This window comes from Eumetopias jubatus, unplaced genomic scaffold (assembly GCF_037043125.1).
Source record: "Eumetopias jubatus isolate StellerSeaLion01/CBP00866 unplaced genomic scaffold, mEumJub1_p1.0 scaffold_12, whole genome shotgun sequence".
NCBI lineage: Eukaryota > Metazoa > Chordata > Mammalia > Carnivora > Otariidae > Eumetopias > Eumetopias jubatus.
The window spans coordinates 83,412,576-83,435,409 of record NW_028274818.1 but is presented as its reverse complement, the minus strand read 5'-3'; the positions used below and the strand labels follow the sequence as shown (position 1 = coordinate 83,435,409).

At 36.9% G+C, this 22,834-nt stretch overlaps 1 protein-coding gene across 4 annotated transcripts in view; it reads left to right on the top strand.

Moving 5' to 3' along the window:
- The window catches only part of SMG1 (SMG1 nonsense mediated mRNA decay associated PI3K related kinase), a 104,756-nt gene that overhangs the window by 31,348 nt on the left and 50,574 nt on the right, over nucleotides 1-22,834 (top strand). For all 4 annotated transcript variants that reach the window (XM_088017388.1, XM_088017387.1, XM_028091694.2 and 1 more), the window contains 19 exons: nucleotides 1,484-1,620; nucleotides 2,610-2,668; nucleotides 3,682-3,895; nucleotides 6,814-6,939; nucleotides 7,344-7,416; nucleotides 8,782-8,879; nucleotides 11,068-11,241; nucleotides 12,907-13,131; nucleotides 14,796-14,897; nucleotides 15,553-15,822; nucleotides 17,352-17,482; nucleotides 17,658-17,819; nucleotides 18,480-18,598; nucleotides 19,258-19,345; nucleotides 19,434-19,535; nucleotides 20,221-20,361; nucleotides 20,911-21,110; nucleotides 21,519-21,715; nucleotides 21,873-22,034. In XM_088017388.1, coding sequence (XP_087873514.1) covers nucleotides 1,484-1,620; nucleotides 2,610-2,668; nucleotides 3,682-3,895; nucleotides 6,814-6,939; nucleotides 7,344-7,416; nucleotides 8,782-8,879; nucleotides 11,068-11,241; nucleotides 12,907-13,131; nucleotides 14,796-14,897; nucleotides 15,553-15,822; nucleotides 17,352-17,482; nucleotides 17,658-17,819; nucleotides 18,480-18,598; nucleotides 19,258-19,345; nucleotides 19,434-19,535; nucleotides 20,221-20,361; nucleotides 20,911-21,110; nucleotides 21,519-21,715; nucleotides 21,873-22,034 — 2,780 coding nt within the window. The remainder of the gene's footprint in view (nucleotides 1-1,483; nucleotides 1,621-2,609; nucleotides 2,669-3,681; nucleotides 3,896-6,813; nucleotides 6,940-7,343; nucleotides 7,417-8,781; nucleotides 8,880-11,067; nucleotides 11,242-12,906; nucleotides 13,132-14,795; nucleotides 14,898-15,552; nucleotides 15,823-17,351; nucleotides 17,483-17,657; nucleotides 17,820-18,479; nucleotides 18,599-19,257; nucleotides 19,346-19,433; nucleotides 19,536-20,220; nucleotides 20,362-20,910; nucleotides 21,111-21,518; nucleotides 21,716-21,872; nucleotides 22,035-22,834) is intronic.

Sequence of the window (22,834 nt, the reverse complement as noted above, 5' to 3'; positions counted from 1 at the left end):
TCCCTGCAGCAAGTCTTTGAACTCTAAGGGTCTGTAGGGGCTATGGGTATAAATGGAATGGGTGCTTTTCTAAAGTTAAGTATGCTGATAGCACCTTCTGCCTTATAACACAGCCTCACTGTATAGGTAAAGTACCTTGAATGTGAGGTGATCATTAGTTTTCTAAAAGAGAATTTATTCTGTTGGTAAAGCTAAGTATGAAATCAGGATTTCTGATTTATATACTTTTTTGGATGTAGTCACTCTTTGGACATTTAGTTTATGACCATTTGCTCCCACGGGGTTGTGTATATGTACGTGTTGTGCGTATGTGCGTGTTGTGTGTGTGTGTGCGTGTTGTGTGTATCTTGGTGCGTATCTTTGTGCATCAGGCTGCTTTTTTTTTTTTTTTTTTGCATATGGCTTTTAAAAAATGAATTCTTTTGGATAAATTTTCAGAAGTGGACCCACTAGTCGGAGGCTATGCTGTTTCTTAAGAGTGTTTGAAGCCCTTGACTTTGGTATGATAGAAGCTAGAAAGTGAGTCCAAAGATAATTGAGTCTAGTTCTTTCTCCTGTGAGGCTCAGAGTTAAGTAGTTTGCTTGTGGCAGAATTGTAAATAGAGCCTAGATTTCCTGGCTTGTAACCTGATGACATTTTCAGTGTCCATCTTTACTGAAATACTCAATGGGCTAGGGATTAAAAAGAATCATTTTCCTTCCCTCAGATGTTGTAATTTCTTTTAGTAATTTTTTTCCATGCCTTAGAAATGGAACTATTAGACCCTTTAATGTGGTTTGTATTTACTGTAAGTTGGTTAATCATGAAATAGCACACCTGAAAATATAAAAAGAAAAATTTAGTACTTAAATGTATTTTTATTGGGCAATTGTTTGAGCATTCTTGCTTGTTCTTGTCCTTAAAAAACAAAGGGCAGAACAGTTCTGGTTTGCCACTTCCCCAGTGGCATCATGCCTTGTACATGGTTGGTGGTAATTAGACATTTGTTGAACTGAATGTTTGATTGCAGTTTACAAAAACTTTGTCTTAGGAAAATAATGATAATGTGAACAAGAGACTTCTCTCCACTGGCTACCACGTGCCCTCACTGGATACCGTGAGAATTAGAAGCATCTAGCCTCTTTTCAGCCTGGTTGAGACTTTATCCCTAACCTGTAGACGTTTCTTACCTGCACTCATGCTCTTTACCTGGATGTCGAAAAGATTATGGAACAAGTCTGAAGAAAGTAATTTCTAAGCTGCTCTTTTTTTCTCTCAACTGGTCCTCTGGAATGAGGTCTTTGCTTAGGTCTGTCTTTTTTGAGGGTCTGCTTTGTGCCTAGCAGTCTGCTGGAATTTGGCTTCTAGTGACAAGTGTGATGGGACCTGCATTCGGTTGAAGTTCTACTGTTTAGTGGACTGTGATTTTTGATGTACTTTAAAATATTTGGGTTGTAAAGTTTCTGTGTTTATACTCAATGCATAACATGTTTATTTTCACAGAGCGATCGATGTCTTACTCTGATGAGTCTCGACTGTCGAATCTTCTTCGGAGGATCACCCGGGAAGACGACAGAGACCGAAGACTGGCTACTGTAAAGCAGTTGAAAGAATTTATTCAGCAACCAGAAAATAAGCTGGTGAGTACAATATGGAAGTGTTGATAACTTTTGTGTTTCCATAATGAAATAGATAATGCTATCTGGAGTGGTTTAAGAAGGAAAAAATTTTGCTTCTTAGGAAAAATAACAGGGATTCCTTATTCTAGGTTAATTTGGCCTATATTATAATGATTGAGAACTTGATGACCCTGATGTGTAATTTACCTGCCATTGGTGGATTCACACTGGTGTCTTCTACAATAAAGTGCTTTTAACCTCTAATACATTTATTCTGTTGTCCTCAGAATTTTATTTTCTGTATGCCAGGACAGACTATGTCTTTGTTTTTCATATGTGAAATTGGGATTGGGGTGTGTGTATTTTGTTGATGGGTAGGTGTGGTCTGGTTGTCAGGGCTAACTAAATGGAAAAATCCTTTAAAGAAAAAAGTTGAGGAGCAGTTATAAATTTCTCTCCGGTCTGAGTAATTCTCCTAATGTGAAATAAGAACTTGATATAGAGCAGGAAAAAATTAATGAGAATGGTATGGTGAGTCAAATAATACTTGGTTCAAAGCAAGTTTTCTGCCTCCCCTCATTTTATTATGAAAAAATTAAAATATATAGCAAATGAAATTTTTGAAAACATTTCAAATATATATAGATACTGAATATCATATGTCTGCCATCTAAATTCTGTTAACATTTTATCATGTTGCTTTGTTACCTATCTCTTCACCTCATCAGTCCATCTCTTAATGCATTTCAGAATAAATAGCTAAGCTTTTTGAGTTTATGTTTTTCATTGATGATCATGGCAGTACATAGGAATGGATAAATTTCTTTCAGAATCTGAAAGGAAACTTGTAATACTCCTGATACATACTAATTGCAGACTGGGAATAATAAGAAAAGGAAGGTGTGCTGTTTGATTAGAATTTTGAGGGGGACGCAAGTAAAAAGTACACAATGTTATTGAAAGTATAGGAATTTGAAGTTTTTATACATGTGGTTTTTTTTTTTTTTAAGGTACTAGTTAAACAATTGGATAATATCTTGGCTGCTGTACATGATGTGCTTAATGAAAGGTAAGTAACCAGTGGGTAATTTTAAGACTGTATTTTTAGGAATTATTAAAAAATGTACAAGAAGGTAAACCCATTGGTAGCTTCATTTATGAATATCTACTTAATGTTTTACTGGGTTCTCCTGCCATCTTTATCTATGTTAAAGTATTTATATGTTAATTACCATTGAATACAATTGGAATCCACTTGAAATGCCTTTTTTTCTTTTTTTTTTTTTTCTAATTTGTCAACATGACTGAGTAATTGAGCATTGACTTGTGGAATGCCATAAACTCTTAATGCAGGCATGAATGAATGCGATTAACTTTTGTAAACTAGAGAATTTTGACACTGCTTAGAGAATAGAGGTGAAAGGGAGCTTCCTTCTTTGGGCAACAGTGGATTCAGACCACCTGCTCTACGAGGCTACTGGGGTTCTCCACAAAGGTGTGCAGTCTGTTCTTCGTATGGGGATTCCCAAAGAATTGCAGTGTTGGAAAGCACCAAAAACTCATCTCAGCAGGTCACGAACCTTACTGCTTTTTGATGGTTTCATTTTATATAGTTAGTTATTAATATACTTAAATCAGTGCTGTTATCTTGTTAAGTTTGTTGTGCTTTAACTAGTACCATTTCCTGTTTTATAGTCCTTACCTACTGAACACTACATCATATGTAGTTATTTGTAGTGTGTTTTATCTGATCCTTGTTGCTGCCCTTTTCTGTGGATTATTTAATGTAGCTTGAGATGGAATTTGAAGCCTGATTTTTTAGTATTTCTGGGCCTTTCCTTACTGTTTGTGAATAATTGATTCTGTAAAAGAAAAGCTAATGTGTCTAACAAAGGTACTTTTGGGCACTGTGGGATAGAGTAAAGAGCATATTTAAAGATAAAGTTTCAATCTTTTATGTAGTTTGAATAGAAAATTAAAAAAAATCGTTGAAGACATTCTTTTGTAAAATGTCATTCTTGTCATCTTTGAAAGCTTAAACCTTTCATGTGTTTTATTTTGTTTGCATTGAAATAAACACAGTAGCAAATTGCTTCAGGAGTTGAGACAGGAGGGAGCTTGCTGTCTTGGCCTTCTTTGTGCTTCTCTGAGCTATGAGGCTGAGAAGATCTTCAAATGGATTTTTAGCAAATTTAGCTCATCTGCAAAAGATGAAGTTAAACTCCTCTACTTATGTGCCACCTACAAAGCATTAGAGACTGTAGGAGAAAAGAAAGCCTTTTCATCTGTAATGCAGGTAAGAATGGGGGGGGGAAATTGATGGATTTGGGAAGAAAATTATCCTTAACAATTTTCTAGTAATGTTTTTGGAGAGGAACTTGGAGAAAGGAAACTTGGTATAGGGGTTATCTACTGATAGTAAATATGATATAAATAACATTTCTCTTTCTGAGTTTGAGTTAAAGGATACAAATTAAAGGTAGATTTAAAATAAGTTAGATTTTTCTTTTGTCTTTTCGCTTTTTTGAAGCTTTCCTTTGAATTTTGCTTAGTACTAGCATCATTTGCACATTTGAAAATAGGAACTCAGTGAGGACAGCTGGATAGGAGGGGACTTGACTTTTCAGAGGGAGACAAAAACTGAACGACACAACTCATTCTAGGCCTTTTTACGTTTAATAATATGTCCAAAATTCTTATTCCAAGTGATATAAAATAATTTTGTGTAAATGAAAACCAGCCTTACTTAGCTTTATTTCACTTTTGTGTGAGTATATTAAAAGATCGTTCTCAGTTTAAGTTTGAGCAAAGTTACAAGCAGTTAAATTTTTGTTAAGTAGGTGTGAGAGAGCAGAGAGCAGGGTGAGGGGCAGAGGTAGAAGCAGACGTAGAAGCAGACTCCCTGCTAAGCAGGGAGCCTGATGCGGGACTTGATTCCAGGACTCCAAGCTGAAGGCAGACGTCTAACCTACTGAGCCACCCAGGTGCCCCAGATATCTTTTATTTATATGTGTTCTTTACAATTGATGATACGCTTTATTTTGCTTAAGTCACTTTAAATGATAGAGTCTGTTTTTTAAAAATCCATTTTTCTTTAATTATAGAGGTTATGTGAAAAATTTTGGGAAAGATTCAGAAAATTATCTATAACTAAATATCATAACACCAAATTAGGCTTATTCTGCATATAGTTTTAATATTTTGAACATTTCGGGCGCCTGGGTGGCTCAGATGGTTAAGCGTCTGCCTTCGGCTCAGGTCGTGATCCCAGGGTCCTGGGATCGAGTCCCGTGTCGGGCTCCCTGCTCCTTGGGAGCCTGCTTCTCCCTCTGCCTCTCTCTCTCTCTCTGTCTTTCATGAATAAATAAATAAAATCTTTTTAAAAAAATATTTTGAACATTTCTCCAAATATTTATTTTGAAAATTTTCAAATCCACAGGAAAACATGTGGACCAGTATAATAAATACCCATATATCCTTTATCTAGGTTTGTCACTTACTAGCATTTTGCTACACTTGTTTTATTTCTACACACATAGTTCAGCTTTTTTGTTGAACTATTTGAAATTACACACGTCATGGCAATTCACCCTATAATGCCTCAGCATACATCCCCTAAAAATAAGGCTGTTCTCTTATATTAACAAAATTATTATCATACCTAAGAAAATTAATTTTATTACATAATGTAATCGATATTCAAACTTCTGCCCTTAAGATATCTTTTACAGCTTTTGTGTTACCTGACCCAGGATTCCGCCAAGACTTGTGTATAGTTTGGTGCTGTGCCTCTTTAATCGCTATTAATTAGAACAGTTCACACCTTTTTTGTCCCTCCTTTTTGTGGAATGTTCTACTTCCTGGGTTTGTCTGATTGCTATTTCCTGATTTTAAACCTTTTGGTCATGAATACTTCCGGGGTTCATTCTTACTGTTGCATCACACCGGCAGGCACATAGCTTCAGTTTGTCTTCCTGTCAGGGATGAAGAGTTTGATCACACTTGGTTGAGGTGATGACCCCCAGAATTTTTCTGTTGTGGAGGCTTATTTTTCTCCTTTTGTAATTAGTAATCTGGGCATGATACCTTGAGACCTTCTGAATATCCTGTTTTTTAGTTCTAGTCCACTCAGTGGTTTCGGCCCCCATTCATATTCTGTACCTGTGTACATTATAGCATTGGCTGTGCAAGATGTTAGGTACTTTTACAGTTCTAGCATTTTTTCTGTAGTTATACCTCATTCTTTTGTAAAGAAGAGCTTTACGTTTTAGGAAAAAATGGTTTCTAACAGCTGCAAAATATTGTCAGTGGCATGCCATATATTTGTTTAAAAAATAGATCTATAGGGATGCCTGGGTGGCTCATTCGTTGAGCGTCTGCCTTCGGCTCAGGTCGTGATCCCAGGGTCCTGGAATCGAGCCCCACATTGGACTCCCTGCTCAGTGGGAAGCCTGCTTCTCCCTCTCCCACTCCTCCTGTGTTCCCTCTCTCGCTGTGTCTCTCTCTGTCCAATAAATAAATAAAATCTTAAAAAAATAAAAAAAATAAAAAATAGATCTATATATAGTGGTAACATGAGCCTGCATGTCTGTTATTCATGTGTTGGGGCCATGCTAATCTTCTCTAAATCATTCAAATTTGAAGCAAGTACTAATAACCTAAAGCATAAATTTTATAAAATTTGCTATAAATTTTGAATTGGAAAGTAATTGAGGTACTTTAAAGAAAAGTTTTCCAAACACATCTTAATTTTTGTTCTTGAAATTTAATCAAGTCCATGGTATTAAAGAGAGCACTTAGGAATAATGTGAACAGACACTACTTAGGAATAATATTAAGAGACATTAAAGAAGGGGAAACTATTTATTTTCAGCCTGTTCATGGTGGAATGAAATGTTTTCAACTTATTTTTTAGCTAAAACTGCAGACTTTGTTTTCTTTGGTATCATAATCAATTTTAGATAAAATCACTTTTTTTAAAAAATGATTTTGTTTATTGAGAGAGAGAGCGCACACGCTCGCACGAGAGGGGTGAAGGGCAGAGGAAGAAGCAGACTCCCTGCTGAGCAGGGAGCCCTACTCCAAGGCTCAATCCCAGGACCCGGGGGTCATGACCTGAGCCAAAGATAAAGTCATTTTCAAATAATGAGCCCAACATGCTCGTTTTCTTCCTGTTTTGTTGAATATTCATGGTTTATAACTTTTATTTTTTAGCTTGTAATGACCAGCCTACAGTCCATTCTTGAAAATGTGGATACACCAGAATTACTTTGCAAATGTGTTAAGTGCATTCTTTTGGTGGCTCGATGTTACCCTCATATTTTCAGCACTAATTTTAGGGTGAGTTCCCTGACTCCCTCTGTTCGTATGATGGGGAGAAGGATTGGTTGTGTGTCTAAGGACTTTGGGAATCAGAGAGAAAACAAAGCTTCTGCTTCTTGGAGTATAATCAGTGATGCTTGAGGGTCCAGGATAGAATGGTGCAGTAATACAGTTTTTATAAATACCATCTGTACTTTCTGACATTAATACCTCAAAATATTTAAAGAAAAAACATTTCCTTAAGGTCATAAACAAAGTTCCATTATTCTCTTGCCCTGCCCTCTCCCTTTCTAAGTTTGTATAATGTCAAATAGATAGAGCGCAGATGCTTTTTCTAGGATTTCTTAATCTGAAATGGTCCACAGGAGAAGTAGCAGTTAGACCTTAAGATGATTAGCCTTTTTCTCTTTGTCTCCACTCAGGATACAGTTGATATATTAGTTGGATGGCATATAGATCATACTCAGAAACCTTCGCTCACACAGCAGGTGTCTGGTAAGTTATTCAGCATGTATCAGTCATTTAAATGTTATGGAAAGGAGCTCTGGTTTCTCAGAGTCAAGCATACTATTTCTTTCATAATGCAAGAAAAATAATTGCTTCACAGGAATAATTTGGTTATTACATATTTTTTCTTTTTTTAAAGATTTTATTTATTTGTCCGAGAGAGAGCACAGCAGGGGGAGCAGCAGGCAGAGGGAGAAGCAGACTCCCTCCTTAGCAAGGAGCTCGATATGGGACTGTCTCCCAGGACCCCGGGATCATGACCTGAGCTGAAGGCAGACGTTTAACTGACTGAGCCACCCAGGCACCCCAATAATTTGGTTGTTATAAATGAACATTACTTGTTAGCGGAATTTATCCTTTCAGAGGAAGACTGTGTACTTCGTAGTAGGTAGGGGAGAGTAAGTACAGATTGTAATGTTGCCCCTGTGAGAAATTGACTTTTCACGAGTCATTTGTAGTGTGTGCTGGTGGCAGGAGACATTACAGTGGCAATACTTGAGTGTAGATTGAAAGATCCTGGATATTTGTGACTTGTTTTCCTGGTTATTAAAAGAAAAAAAAAAAAAAACAGGGTACCTGGGTGGCTCAGATGCTTAAGTGTCTGCCTTCGGCTCAGGTCATGATCCCAGGGTACTGGGATCGAGTCCCACATTAGGCTCCCTGCTCCTTGGGGAGCCAGCTTCTCCCTCTGCCCCCCTCCCCCCCCGTCTCTCTCTCTGTCTCTCATGAATAAAGAAATAAAATCTTAAAAAAAAGTTTATATCATATCTACGTATTTAAAAAAAATTAAAAAAACCAAATGGATGAATTTGGGGAATTGTTTAAATGATAAATTTATTTTATTTTTTTTTATTTAAGTGAATGACTGGCACGACTCATTTGGACTGAATTTCAGCTTGTTTCAGGTGCTATAGTTTCTCTTAGCTTAATTGGTGCAGTGGACTTTGAAATTGGATGTACCACTGAGAGTGGTTCTCACCCATTTCCACTGGAGAGATTAGTGGACATCTTTGTGGTTGGTTGGGGTTCTGGAGTAGAAAGCCAGGCTGGTGGCAGATTGTGGCATTTTAGTCTAAGCCTTGTGTATATTAACAATATGGATATTAAATCTGCTAAAAAATAAGGACTAAGAATCACATTTTAATTTCTGGAGACTTCATTTTTGCAGCATTAAAAGAGACTTTGGTTCATCATGATCAGCATGTTTAATAGTTAATAGTTCTAATTTCATGAAATAGAGCATTGTTTAAGGGTATGCAACTTGAAAACCAGATAACTTTAAAACAAGGCTTTTAGATATATTTTTAAGTTGGATTTTTTGTTTTTTCCACTCTTGAATGTTTTGATTCCTAGGGTGGTTGCAGAGTTTGGAGCCGTTTTGGGTAGCTGATCTTGCATTTTCTACCACTCTTCTTGGTCAGTTTCTAGAGGACATGGAGGCATATGCTGAGGTGAGTATGTAGAAAGTTATTTCCTAAAATTTCAGTTAAGAACAAAACAAAAATCTTAAACAGTGCTACATTTATTTTATTTTTTTTTTAATTTTTTTTTAAAGATTTTATTTATTTGAGAGAGAGGTGTGCACACAGGGGTGGGGAGGGCAAAGGGAGAGCACGAAGCAGGCTCCCTACTGAGCAGGAACCTCTTGTAGGGCTTGATCCCAGGACCCTGGGATCATGACCTGAGCCAAAGGCAGATGCTTAACCGACTGAGACACCCAGGTGCCCCTAACAGTGCTAGATATATTTTAAAATAATTCAGACCACTTGACATTTAAATAGAAATTACAAGACCGTTGCAATATTAAAAAAATTTTTTTAGATGCTTTTTTTTTTTTTTAAAGATTTTGTTTATTTATTTGACACAGCAAGACAGTGAGAGAGGGAACACAAGCAGGGGGAGTGGGAGAGGGAGAAGCAGTCTTTCAGCTGAGCGGGGAGCCAGATACAGGGCTCGATCCCAGGACCCTGGGATCATGACCTGAGCCAAAGGCAGATGCTTAATGACTGACTGAGCCACTCAGGTGCCCCTAGACGCTGTTTTTAAGTTACCAGCTGAATTACCAGAAAGACTGAAAGAAAAATAGCAGGCCTCATTTTGCAAAGGTTGAAATATTCCTGGTAGCTAGTAGTTTTCAGACATTTCCTACAGTTCATTTTTATTTTTTGATACCAAAAGTATATTAAAAGTAACGTGAATTGATGTTGTATAAAAGCCCCTAAAGACTTTTCTTTTACATATATTGGGGATCTTGGGTCATGCTTTGCAGGAAAAGACTTGGCTCTAGCAAATTTTTGTGACTATACCAGTATAGTATGGCAACTTTAAGCGTGCTACTGAAGTCTCTGGTATTGGGTCTTGGCTTTCTTCGCTCACTGGTCATGACTTAAATTGGCCATGTCCTCTGAGAACTTCTTTGTGGTTCTTCCTTACTCAGGCCTACCATGATTCTCGCTTGGTATTTAAGGCTCCTATAATGATTTAGCTTCAGCTATGCTATTTCGAGCCTTTCAGAGAAGAGTGGAAGGAAAATTTTGCTTCTACATGTTTCTTTGCCTCCACACCTAGAATATCTCTTTTCCTACCTTTAATGCTGATCTACCTCACTGAAGCTGCCCATTCTGGTTGTAGAGATTCTCCCCCTTGGTATCCATAAGATGAAATTCTCTTCTATTATTTTGTGTGCTTAATTATATGTAGGTGTATGTTGGTTCTAGTATCCCATTTTTTGCTAATCTTTTCTTTTGAGTATATCTTATTTCCTTAACTAGATTTGTAAACCAGATTTTCTAATTTAACACTTCTCCTCCCCCATTTGCCCTTTGTGTGCATAATGTTGGTGTGGGGGATTATTGAGTTGAGTGGCTCAAAGAATACCTGGAATAAGATTTTAGCAGAAACCAATTCAGGAATGGCAAAAGTTTCTGGCTCCATTTGTACCTATATATAACAGAGCATATGTACTATTTATTTTTCCCCCACTACCTTTCTGAGTTGGTATGAGAAATTTTTTATTTTGTTGTTTTAAGATTTTATTTATTTGACTGAGAGAGACACAGCAAGTGAGGGAACACAAGCAGGGGGAGTGGGAGAGGGAGAAGCAGGGAGCCCGATGTGGGACTCGATCCCAGGACCCTGGGACCATGACCTGAGCTGAAGGCAGATGCGTAACTGACTGAGTCACCCAGGCGTCCCTGAGAAGTTATTTTCTTAATCTGCTGAGGTTACTTTTGGCTTATTTAAGTATAGATTTGTTAATTAGTGAAGTATAATTTACTTTTACATTTAGATTCATGTTCCTTTCTCTAACAGATTACTTTTTAATTTAATTTAATTTTAATTTTTGGTGATGGGGCCAGAGGTAGAGGGAGAGAGAATCTTAGGCAATCTTAGGCAAGCTCCATGCCCAGCGTGGAGCCTGATGCAGGGCTCGATCTCACAACCCTGAGATCATGACCTGAGCCAAAATTGAGAGTCAGATGCTTAACCAGTTGAGCCACCCAGGCGCCCCCATGTTTATTTTTCTGATAGGCTAAAATAAAGATTTGTAAAAACAAAGTTAATTGACTTAAAAACTGGGAGTTTGTTTGTTTTGAACAATGTGCTCCTTAAATAAGAGTGCTGTGATTACATATCTAGGACCTCAGCCATGTGGCCTCTGGGGAGTCAGTGGATGAAGATGTTCCTCCTCCATCGGTGTCGCTACCCAAGCTGGCCGCGCTTCTCCGGGTGTTCAGTACTGTAGTGAGGAGCATTGGGGAACGCTTCAGCCCAATTCGGGGTCCTCCAATCACTGAGGCATATGTAACAGATGTAAGTGTCTTTAGGAGTTTTAAGTATCATTCAAAAACAAAATTGTTGTGTATTGTAAGTGCTTCTTTTTCTTTACCTAGTGAACTGTGTTACTAACTCTTCATTTGTTTTGTATGTATGTACACATGTGGCTACTTTAAATTGCCAGAAAAGTAGGGAATCCTATTAATATCCCATCTCCTTTCTGTCCCCTCCCCTATATGAGAAAAAGGCTATACTGCATTTTAAAATGTGCATGAACTTTTTTTTCATGAGATCCTTCATAGGTTGATTATTCTTTTTTTATATCCTTTTAAAATCTTTCTTTAAAAGTAATATTTTAATTTTTGCTTTATAATTACTGAGTTTAGTTTTTCAACATAATGAGAATAATGCATTGTAGAGAAAGCCTCAAAAAGTAATTTTTTCTGAGCATGACAGGATGAAACAACTTGATAGTCTGACATCCAAGATTATAAAGATACAAGAACTTAAATGTTTAGTAGTCTGAGATCAGTTATAAAGGCAGCATGATTACCACACTTGAGCAGCCCCAAACATTAGCTGTACTCTGCTACAGTTCACTGAGTGGCTCAGTGTAATAGACGTGAGAAATGAACCTGCCCCTGTACTGTTCTTGAATAAGAAGGGAGAAACATGCATGATATAGTCATAAAATATTAAATGATTAAAATTTTACTGTTAAGATACAAGTCTAACTTTTATTTATTTCTGTTGAACACATTGCCAAATAAAATAGGATATTAATTTTATATGACTTTTTGCTAGGTTAATTGTGTGAACAGAAATGTCAGATCCTGAAGATAATTAAAACCAGAATTTTGATATTTTAAACCTGAACAAGATGATTTAATGTCTTCATTTTATTTATTCCTTTCTAAAAGTTGGTGGTTTGATAACTGTGTCAATGTTGAAATAAAGGCAATAAATTCAGATGTAAAACAAAAGGAAAGAAAATAATCATTTCCCAGGATAGTTACATATTTAATGTATTCTTGTATGAATGTCTTTTAGGCCTTCTTAACCTATAGGTTTAAAGCCTATATGTAGTGATTGTTGAAAATTACAGAAAGATATACTGTATCACTTAGTTTCTTATTTTTATTAGAAATTTAGTATATTAATATTGACTTGTTTAGTGGGGTTTTTGGTTAGAAATTACATGTTATGAATGAGAGACTTAACCTTTCCAAAGAGATCATCAGTACATGAACATTCATAAACTAAGGTGACTTGGGTATTTAGTTTTAAAAGATTGATTACCAAAAGCCCAAGTGCTTTATTGCAGGAAGATTATTCTCATGGCAGGTTATTCCTGTGTTTAATGCTACTGTTGAAGTACTGGTGTATTTCATGAATATAAAAATTCTGAGCTTTGGTTACTTTGGCTGGGGGAGAGAGGGTGATAGAAATTGGGTATAAGGGAAATAGAGGATGCATTTTCTGTCACAACAGTACTTTAGACTATTTTAGGCAAGATCATTTTTGCATATTTTACTAAAGATACCCTTTATTATTCAGCCACCGAGAGCGAGAATATTAAGAGACTACTGACAAGGCAGGCAGTTAATTTTCAGTTCAAACTGCATTAAATAGAAACTATTTTCTTACTTTGTGGAAGCATGTGAATTTTTTTAAAAAGCTGCTTGTTCTCCCCATTTGCAGGTTCTATACAGAGTAATGAGATGTGTGACGGCTGCAAACCAAGTGTTTTTTTCTGAGGCTGTGTTGACAGCTGCTAATGAGTGTGTTGGTGTTTTGCTCGGCAGCTTGGATCCTAGCATGACTATACATTGTGACATGGTCATTACATACGGATTAGATCAGCTGGAGAACTGCCAGACTTGCGGTACAGATTATAGCATCTCAGTCTTGAATTTACTCACATTGGTATGTGAATTCTTTTTTCCTTGCTTTTTCATACGGAATTTATTCGGGCCCTTAAATTTAAATTAGTGTGGAAGAAATGAGGGCCTTGGTTTTTTATGTTTGTTTTTTTAAAGAGTGCATTAGTCTTATTTATATAATCTAGCTTGCTTTTGCTCTGTTATCTGTTTACTTTTAGTGTTTGATCTCAGGGTAGTTTTTATTCCTTTTCTTCTTTTTTTTCTTTGATGAAATGTTGTCTTTCATGTAAGACTACCTAGTATTCCTGATAAGTATCATATAGGTACTTGATAACTATTTAGGAAGACCTTGTTATGTTTTGTTTCCCATATGAAACTTGTTTTATAATTTTTATTCTTAACCATAAATATTCTTCCTTCTCTCCCCCATTTATTATGGACATTTTGAAGTATATTAAAAAAAAAACAGAATAGCATAATGAATCTCTGTATACTTAATACTCTTTCTTATAAATAGAAACACATGGTCTATCTGGTTTCATCTAGGCCTCTCTGACTGCCTGCCTCTTCCTTGCTGTGTCTCCATCCCCAACTGGATTGTTTTATTTATTTATTTATTTATTATTTTTTAAAGATTTATTTGAGAGAGAGAGAGAGAGAGATCACAGTGGGGGGGTGGGCAGAGGGAGAAGCAGGCTCCCAGCTGAGCAGGGAGCCCGATGTGGGGCTTGATCCCAGGACCCTGGGATCATGACCTGTGCCGAAGGCAGACGCTTAACTGACTGAGCCACCCAGGTGCCCCGCCAGCTGGATTGTTTTAAAGCAAATTCTAGGTGATACTCTGCTGAACATTTCTGTCAAAAGTTATACCTCTCTTTGCCAATGTAAAAAAAAAGTAGCCCATGTTTAATTAAGTATAGATACATATATCCTATATAGGTATCTAGACGTTTTACTGTCATAATGTTAAGGCCTTAAAATACAGTTTAGATATATTACTTCTTTAATTAATAGATATTTTTCAGAGTAGTTTTTAGGTTTACACAAAAATTGAGCCTTAGGTGTGGAGTTCCCATACGCTCTCCCACAGTAGTTTCCCTCATTATTATTATTTTTTTTAAGATTTTGTTTATGTGTCAGAGCGTGCGCACACAAGCAGGGGGAGTGGTAGGCAGACAGAGAAGCAGACTCCCTGCTGAGCAAGGAGCCCCATGGGGGACTCGATCCCAGGACCCTGGGATCATGACCTGAGCCGAAGGCAGACAGTTAACTGACTGAGCCACCCAGGTGTCCCAGTTTCCCTCATTATTAACGTCTTGCTTTAGTGTGGAACATTTATTACAGTTGATGAACCAAATTGACACGTTATTTACTGAGGTCTGTAGTTTACCTTAGGGTTCACTCTCTGGATTGTACATTTTGTGGGTTTTGACAAGTGAATAATGCCACATATTCATTATTGTAGTATCATATGGAATAGTGAAACCTAAAAATGTCTTGTGCTCCACCTGTTCATCCCTCCTGAATCCCTGGTAACTATGGATACTACTGTCTCCATAGTTTTGCCTTTTCCAGAATGGCATATCGTTGGAATCATAGTGTGTAGCCATGTCAGATGGGCTTCTTTCAGTTAACTTGATGCATGTAAAGTTCCCCCATGTCCTGTTGTGTCTTGGTAGCTCACTTCTTTTTATTTTATTCTTTTAGATTGTTGAACAGATAAATACAAAACTGCCATCATCATTTGTAGAAAAACTGTTCATACCATCATCTAAACTACTATTTTTGCGTTATCATAAAGAAAAGGAGGTAAGTGTTGCATTGACAAGGACTTTAGTAACTTTAGTCATTGAAGAGTTGATTCAAGTTACTTACTAGGCTATATAAATGAAATGGAGTGAAATGATAAATGTTTTAAAATATAGTGATTAAATGATTTATATAACTTAGTATTTGCTGATTGTTGTACTGTGCCACATATTCTTATCAGATTTCCATAATTTCTTTTTATTAAGTTTGTTTTATTAAAATTTCATAAAACAGGCAGCTGTATTAAGTCATAAATTCAGAGATACTGTGTATGTCATAAATTTCATTATTAGCTTCTCAGCTGACTCCCAGTCAAAACCACTACAGGCTTTCCAAGTAGATAGAGGAAAAGTAATTGTAATAAATAGCTCTTTTTATGTGTGTTTTGATCCCAGCCACTTTTTAAAAATGGCCTTTTAAGAACTTTTTATTTAGAGGACTCTGGAATAAAGTTTTGAAGATTTTTATAAACTTACTGACATAAATTTACTGACACATGTAGCTTCCCTAAGGTTGGGTTTTTAAAAAAATTTAGGTCTTTGGTGTTTTGGACAGTGAATTTATTGGTCTTAAAATTAATTTGTACCATCACATTATGCAGTTAGTAATTTTCTTTTCCGTTTAATTATCACTTTCCTGAATTCTCTCTTTAAAGGTTGTTGCTGTAGCCCATGCTGTTTATCAAGCAGTGCTCAGCCTGAAGAATATTCCTGTTTTGGAGACTGCCTATAAATTAATTTTGGGGGAAATGACTTGTGCCCTAAACAACCTGCTACATAGTCTACAACTTCCTGATGCCTGCTCTGAAATAAAACATGAGGCTTTTAAAAATCACATATTCAATGTAGACAATGCAAAATTTGTAGTTATATTTGACCTCAGTGCCCTGACTACAATTGGAAATGCCAAAAACTCACTAATTGGGGTGAGTTTTTACTTGCAGTGCTTTGTTTTATTCTCACTTAAGCCTCTCTTCATTGCATGTTTACCTATCTTATTTACTACTATTACCATGTCAGTATCTCCAGAGTCACTGTAGAACCCACTGCCATATGTGGGACATGCCTGGATCATTAAAATTGACAGGAATGTTTTCTTGCCATTGTATTTCGCTTTCCTCTTCCTTTCTTTGACAACACTTCAAAGACTTTTTGTATTTTATCTTTTAAAAAATGTCTTTTATACATTTGTATGTATTCTAGCATGCCTATAAAACATTTGTCAACATTTTTCACAGCTCAGATTTGTATAGTTCTTTTAATTTGCAGCTCCTTCTTCCCTGCTTTTCTCCCCTTCACTAACGTTAGTGCCTACATATGGTCTTCCTTTTTGAGTGCCTACTTTTCTCTAGGAATATTCATATATTCTTTTGGGAATAGAATAAAGATTTCCTCTTTTTAAGAAATTTGACATGACCTTGCTTTTGATTGATAATTATTATTGCTTTATTTTTTTCCCTTCTGTTAGACCTTGCAGGATTGGAAGACATTACTTCTAATAAAAAAAAAAGGAAGGGATAAAGTTTTCTAAAAGAGAAGGGAGGGGAAAGTCAAATTTGATGTTTAGATTTGCATGCTTTCCTGATTAGATTGTTGCCTTGTGTCACTTGATGAGTAGCAGTTCCTTCCCCCACTGCTAGTCATGGCTGATGGTGTACAGTAAACTCTACTCAGACCCTAAAATTTCATTGTTGAGGAATTCACATTGTATATAGATTTGAGGAGGTTTTTTGTCTTGCATTCTGGAAACAGAGTGGGTCAGGAAGGGGCAGTCAGGTGTAATGGAGTGTATTAGCAGCAGAAGGAAAAGGGAAGGGTGGGTAAAGCTTAGGAGTGGCAGGATGTTCCTCTTTTCTCATTGGATAGGGCACCTTGCCATGTGTAGTGTATCGAAGATTGAGAGGCAGTTTGCTACATTGGGGGGTACAGAGGATTTTGTTTAAATCAGGACTCAGTAGACTGCAGCCTGTGGGCCAAATACAGCTGAGTATCTTTTTCTCTTCCTTTTTTTAAAAAAAATTACTTTATTTGAGAGACAGAGCGAGCACGAGCATAAGCAGGGAGAGGGGCAGGAGGAGAGGGAGAAGCAGGCTCCCCAGTGGGCAAAGAGCCTACCACGGGGCTCGATCCCAGGACCCTGAGATCATGACCTGAGCCGAAGGCAGACGCTTAACCGACTGAGCCACCCAGGCACCTGTTTTTTTCTCTTTTTTTAAAAAAATATCTTTATTGCTATAAATCAAACATCGTACAATTCCCACTTAAAGTGTACAGCTCAGGGACACCTGGGTGACTCAGTCGGTGAAGCATCCAACTCTTGATTTCGGCTCAGGTCATGAGCCATCCAGGCGCCCCTGTCATTTTAACTTTTAAAAATGTATACACATATTTTGAGGAATAAGCTCGTGTGTGTCTTGGAGGAGCCAAACATTTGTTTTCTTTTGTACATCATCAGATGTGGGCGCTATCTCCAACTGTCTTTGCCCTGCTGAGTAAGAATCTGATGATTGTGCATGGTGACCTGGCTGTTCACTTCCCCGCCATTCAGTATGCTGTGCTCTACACGTTGTATTCTCATTGTACCAGGTACTGTACTGTACAGATACTTCTTGTAAACAGGGTTTTGTTTTGTTTTTTTCATTTTTATAGGGGAGGATGGGCTCTTGAAAGTACAGATTTTTAAAAATACATGTTGACTTTGGAGTTGTTTTTTTTTTTTTTAAATTAGAGCTGAAAAGATGATTTTTCCTTTGTCTTCCAGGCACGATCACTTTATATCTAGTAGTCTTAGTTCTTCATCCCCATCTTTGTTTGATGGAGCTGTGATAAGTACTGTAACTACAGCTACAAAAAAACATTTCTCAATTATACTGAATCTCCTGGGAATATTGCTTAAGAAAGATAATCTTAACCAGGATACAAGGTAACTAAATAATATTTCCTAATATTAAGTATTCTTAACTTTTATTAACTTAGCTATGTAATTTGACGATAGGAAATCCAGATTATTGAGATAGTAGGGTGGAGCAGCTTCATTATGAAACACTTCAAAATACGGCTTTATTATTTAGGATTTCTTGTTCTTTCCCAAAAGAATTAAATGAAACCTCCCTGCCCTGCAATGTTTTGTAGAAGAATGTATCTGTAGAGGTTTTTTTATATTCTTTGCACCAACTTAATGCTAGTTTGGGGAAATTTTTCTTTTTCTTTCTTTCTTTTTTTTTTTTAAGATTTTATTTATTTGAGAAAGCGTGCGAGCATGAGCAGGGGGAAAGGGGAAGGGGAGAGGGAAAAGCAGCCTCCCCACTGAGCAGGGGGCCCCACATGGGGCTCCATCCTAGGATCCTGAGATCATGACCTGAGCTGAAGGCAGACCTTAACTGATTGAGCCACCCAGGCACCCCGGGGAAATTTTTTAAAAGGCATACAACTTTTTGACAAAGGAATTTCTATAGTTTCAGTTTTTGTTTCCTGTTGCTTGAGATATTTAAAGAAACCAAAAGCAAAGTAATGTAAGAAGAATATATTTTTATATTTTTCTTTCTCTTTTAATGTAAAGTCAACTGGCTATTTTGTATTTCAGGAAACTGTTAATGACCTGGGCTTTGGAAGTGGCTGTTTTAATGAAGAAGTCTGAAACATATGCACCTTTATTTTCTCTTCCATCTTTCCATAAATTTTGCAAAGGCCTTTTAGCCAACAGTAAGATTCTGTGATTTTTAAAAATTCTGTTACCTGCTCTTAAAAGGGATCTTTGGTCATGAGAGAAAGATCGTCACTTGAACATTTTCATAACATGAAATGTATAATTCCTATCTCAGTGGCAGATGCATAATCTGTCTTAACTTATTTTTCTTTTTTAAAGATTTTATTTATTTGGCAGAGAGAGACAGCGAGAGAGGGAACACAAGCAGGGGGAGTGGGAGAGGGAGAAGCAGGCTTCCCGCTGAGCAGGGAGCCCAGTGCTGGGCTCGATCCAGGACACTGGGATCATGACCTGAGCCGAAGGCAGATGCTTAATGACTGAGCCACCCAGGCGCCCCTGTCTTAACTTATTCTTAATATGTAAATTATTTTTAAGTGATTGTCACATTTTTAAGCTGATGTGAATGTTTTTACATTCTGTATACTTTTAAATCTCCTTCAGAAAATGGTTGAGGTGAAGGCTCGTGACTTTGAGTGGGTTTTGTTGAATGTGTGATTTTCCCAAATGTTACTGCCATCAAGGGTTCTAGGCAGGAGCAGGGCCTAGTCCATGGGAGGCACTTAACTGTTTGTGGAATGAGTGAGTGGGTTCAGGAAGTTAGGACATGCTGGCATGTAATTTTGGCAAGCTGAAAGTGTCTTTTAATTTCTAATAGCTCTTGTTGAAGATGTGAGTATCTGTCTGCAAGCATGCAGCAGTCTACATGCTTTGTCGTCTTCTTTGCCAGATGATCTTCTACAGAGGTATGGACTAAAGACCCTATCATCTCACCTGATCCTAATAACTTAAAGCTGCTTCCACACTCACGTTATCTGTTTCATCTTTCTGTAGGTGTGTTGATGTTTGCCGTGTTCAACTTGTCCATAGTGGAACTCGTATTCGACAAGCATTTGGAAAACTGTTGAAGTCAATTCCTTTAGATGTTGTTTTGAGGTATAACAGTTGTGTTGGAACAAAAGCATCCCACTGTTCAGACTGCCTAGTAGTCCTTTAGGAAGAGACAAATTGCCTAATAGTGAATTAATGTCACATCTCGTATGGCACCTCTCAGTGATTGAAGAGATGTCAGAGGATCAAATTGTGCAGGTCTAGAAGAAAGTAACGAAGTTTAATATTTTTTATAAACTTAGAAGCTCATGATAAGTACTGAATAACTTATATAATATATGATAATTTTTTTAAAAAAACATTTTATTTATTTATTTGACAGAGACAACAAGAGAGGGAACAGAAGCAGGGGGAGTGGGAGAGGGAGAAGCAGGCTTCCCGCTGAGCAGAGAGCCCAATGCGGGGCTGGATCCCAGGACCCTGGGATCATGACCTAAGCCGAAGGCAGATGCCCAATGACTGAGCTACCCAGGCGCCCCTATCTATAATAATTTATATAATATATAACACATGCCAAAATGTGTTTCTTAGTACAGTTACTTGAAAAATTCAAGTGTAATCTTTATTGTTTTTAAGTTAATTTTCAAGTTGTAACATCTCTTATTTTGAAGTCTCAGTTTTATTTTTTCATTTCTACATTTAGTTAGCAAGGAAATAGCCCATTTACAGTATGAAGTAACCTTTTAACTAAAACATTTTGTGTAACAGTGACTTTATTTTCTTTCTCCAGCAATAACAATCACACAGAAATTCAAGAAATTTCTTTAGCATTAAGAAGTCACATGTGCAAAGCACCAAGTAACACATTCCATCCACAAGATTTCTCTGATGTTATTAGTTTTGTTTTGTATGGGAATTCTCACAGAACAGGGTAAGATTTTCCCTGACTCCTTCATGTGCGAAAATAACTTAAATATTCTTGAATATCTTGACCCTATTCCCATTTTGAGGAGAAAATATGTCCGGAGTGGCAGAACAGAAAGTGATACCTTCTCAAATGGGTTACTTTTGTTTTCGGCAGTAAGAAGAATTGCTTTGAAGATAGTATCTGAAGAAACAAAAATGGGTTTTGAGATTGAAATATTTTGACAGTTAACTGCTCTGACCTAGTCATGAATGCTTTGGGGAGAGGCCTAGGGACATAGACATTCTGCAGATGCTTAGTTGCAATGAATGTTTTATCCTGGTAGCTGAAGTGTCATAAGCCATTTACCCCTAATAAGCCATCCACACCATACCCCATCCTGTTTTACTGTAAAAGACCTCACAATGAAAGGTAGGGTTATAATGCTGCTCAGTGTTAAAGGTTTTGCCTTTTTGAGGTAGGAAAAATTGTAATCCCCTACTCCTATTCCCCTGGCAATTTTTTTTTTTTAATGAATTTGTCATTGTCTGTTAAATATGAAACTGCTTTTCCCAGGAAGGACAATTGGTTAGAAAGATTGTTCTATAGCTGCCAGAGACTGGATAAGCGTGACCAATCAACAATTCCCCGAAATCTTCTAAAGACAGATGCTATCCTTTGGCAGTGGGCTATTTGGGAGGCAGCACAGTTCACTGTCCTCTCTAAGTTGAGAACCCCATTGGGCAGAGCTCAGGATACCTTCCAGACCATTGAAGGTAATCAGCTCTTTGTGCTTTTTCAAACTTTGTGATATAAATACTTTCAAACCCTTCTTACAGTAAGAAATAATGGACTTCTTATCTTTGTTAGAACAAGAATTTGAGAGTATACACTTTGTTTTTCTTTAATACTCTGACAATCTTTCAGGTACTATTTGTTAGAATAAACTTTAATCAAGTAATTGTGTTGACAACAACATGGTATCTACTTTTGTTCAAAAACTAGGGGATTTGTGTAGAGAAAACACTTTTTTCCCCTAAAATAGATCTTTCATGTTGGGAGTTTTGTTTTTAAATGATGGATGTACAGAGGATGCTTGATAAATGTGGTTTTGTGAAATTATCTCCAACTTCTAGAATCTTTAAAGATTTCTTTTAAATTTGGAATGTTGTCTTTGCTTTAAGGTATCATTAGAAGTCTTGCAGCTCACACATTAAATCCCGATCAAGATGTTAGTCAGTGGACAACTGCAGACAATGATGAAGGCCACAGTAGCAACCAGCTTAGACTTGTTCTTCTTCTGCAGTATCTGGAAAATTTGGAGAAGTTAATGTATAATGCATATGAAGGGTGCGCTAATGCATTAACATCACCTCCCAAGGTTGGTTTCAGTGGGCTGAGTGTTGCTTTGTAGCATTTTCATGGGCAAGCCTGGCAGTGCGTGTAGAGCTGAAATCACCATACTCTTGTGTATTTGAGACATCTGTACCTAGAATCTTGAAACCAGTCCTGAGTTCTTCTTTTTCTTTATTCTAAAGGTCATTAGGACTTTTTTTTATACTAATCGCCAAACTTGCCAAGACTGGCTGACGCGGATCCGACTCTCCATTATGAGGGTTGGGTTGTTGGCAGGCCAGCCTGCTGTGACCGTGAGACACGGCTTTGACTTGCTTACAGAAATGAAGACAAATCTATCTCAGGTAAAGTGTATTTGGAGTTAGTTTTAAATCTGTTAATTAGAAAAATTTGAGTTTAATTCCTTTATTGTGATTTAATCTATGGATGAAATAAGTTAAAATTTCTTTTCATTCAAAACCTACATTTCAGAGGTTTTTGATTCAATATTTTGTATAAGCAGTAACTTCCAAAGTCACCTATTCATATTTTGTGCTTATAACATATCAAAATATGTATCACTTAATGTTTAAGATTGGAACTTTAAAGGTAATTCTTACAAATTTTTAGAAGAAAATTCTCATCATAATTTTAAAGAATTGTATAATGTATAGGAACGTATATATAATTTATAATGTATGCAAAGGTACATATAATGTTATATGGGGAAAGTGCTGGCTTATAGATGGGTCCAGTAAGTGGAATCCAAAAATAACAAATGTTTATTTTTAAAGATTTTATTTATTTGACAGAGACAGTGAGAGAGGGAATACAAGCAGGGGGAGTGGGAGAGGGAGAAGCAGGCTTCTTGCTGAGCAGGGAGCCTGTTGGGGGCTTGATCCCAGGGCCCTGGGATCATGATGTGAGCTGAAGGCAGACGCTTAATGACTGAGCCACCCAAGCGCCCTGCAAATGCTTATTAATTAGATATAATATCAGTAAGCAATATTCAGACATAAAATTAATCTTTTAATTCATGGTTATTTATATTTGATTTTTGCTGTATAATTACTTGACATGTTACTCGTATAGATACCACAGTTTCAGTGTTTGGGTAACTTAGTTTGTAAAGATTGACACCCATGTGTTGTTAAGGTTGTTAGAT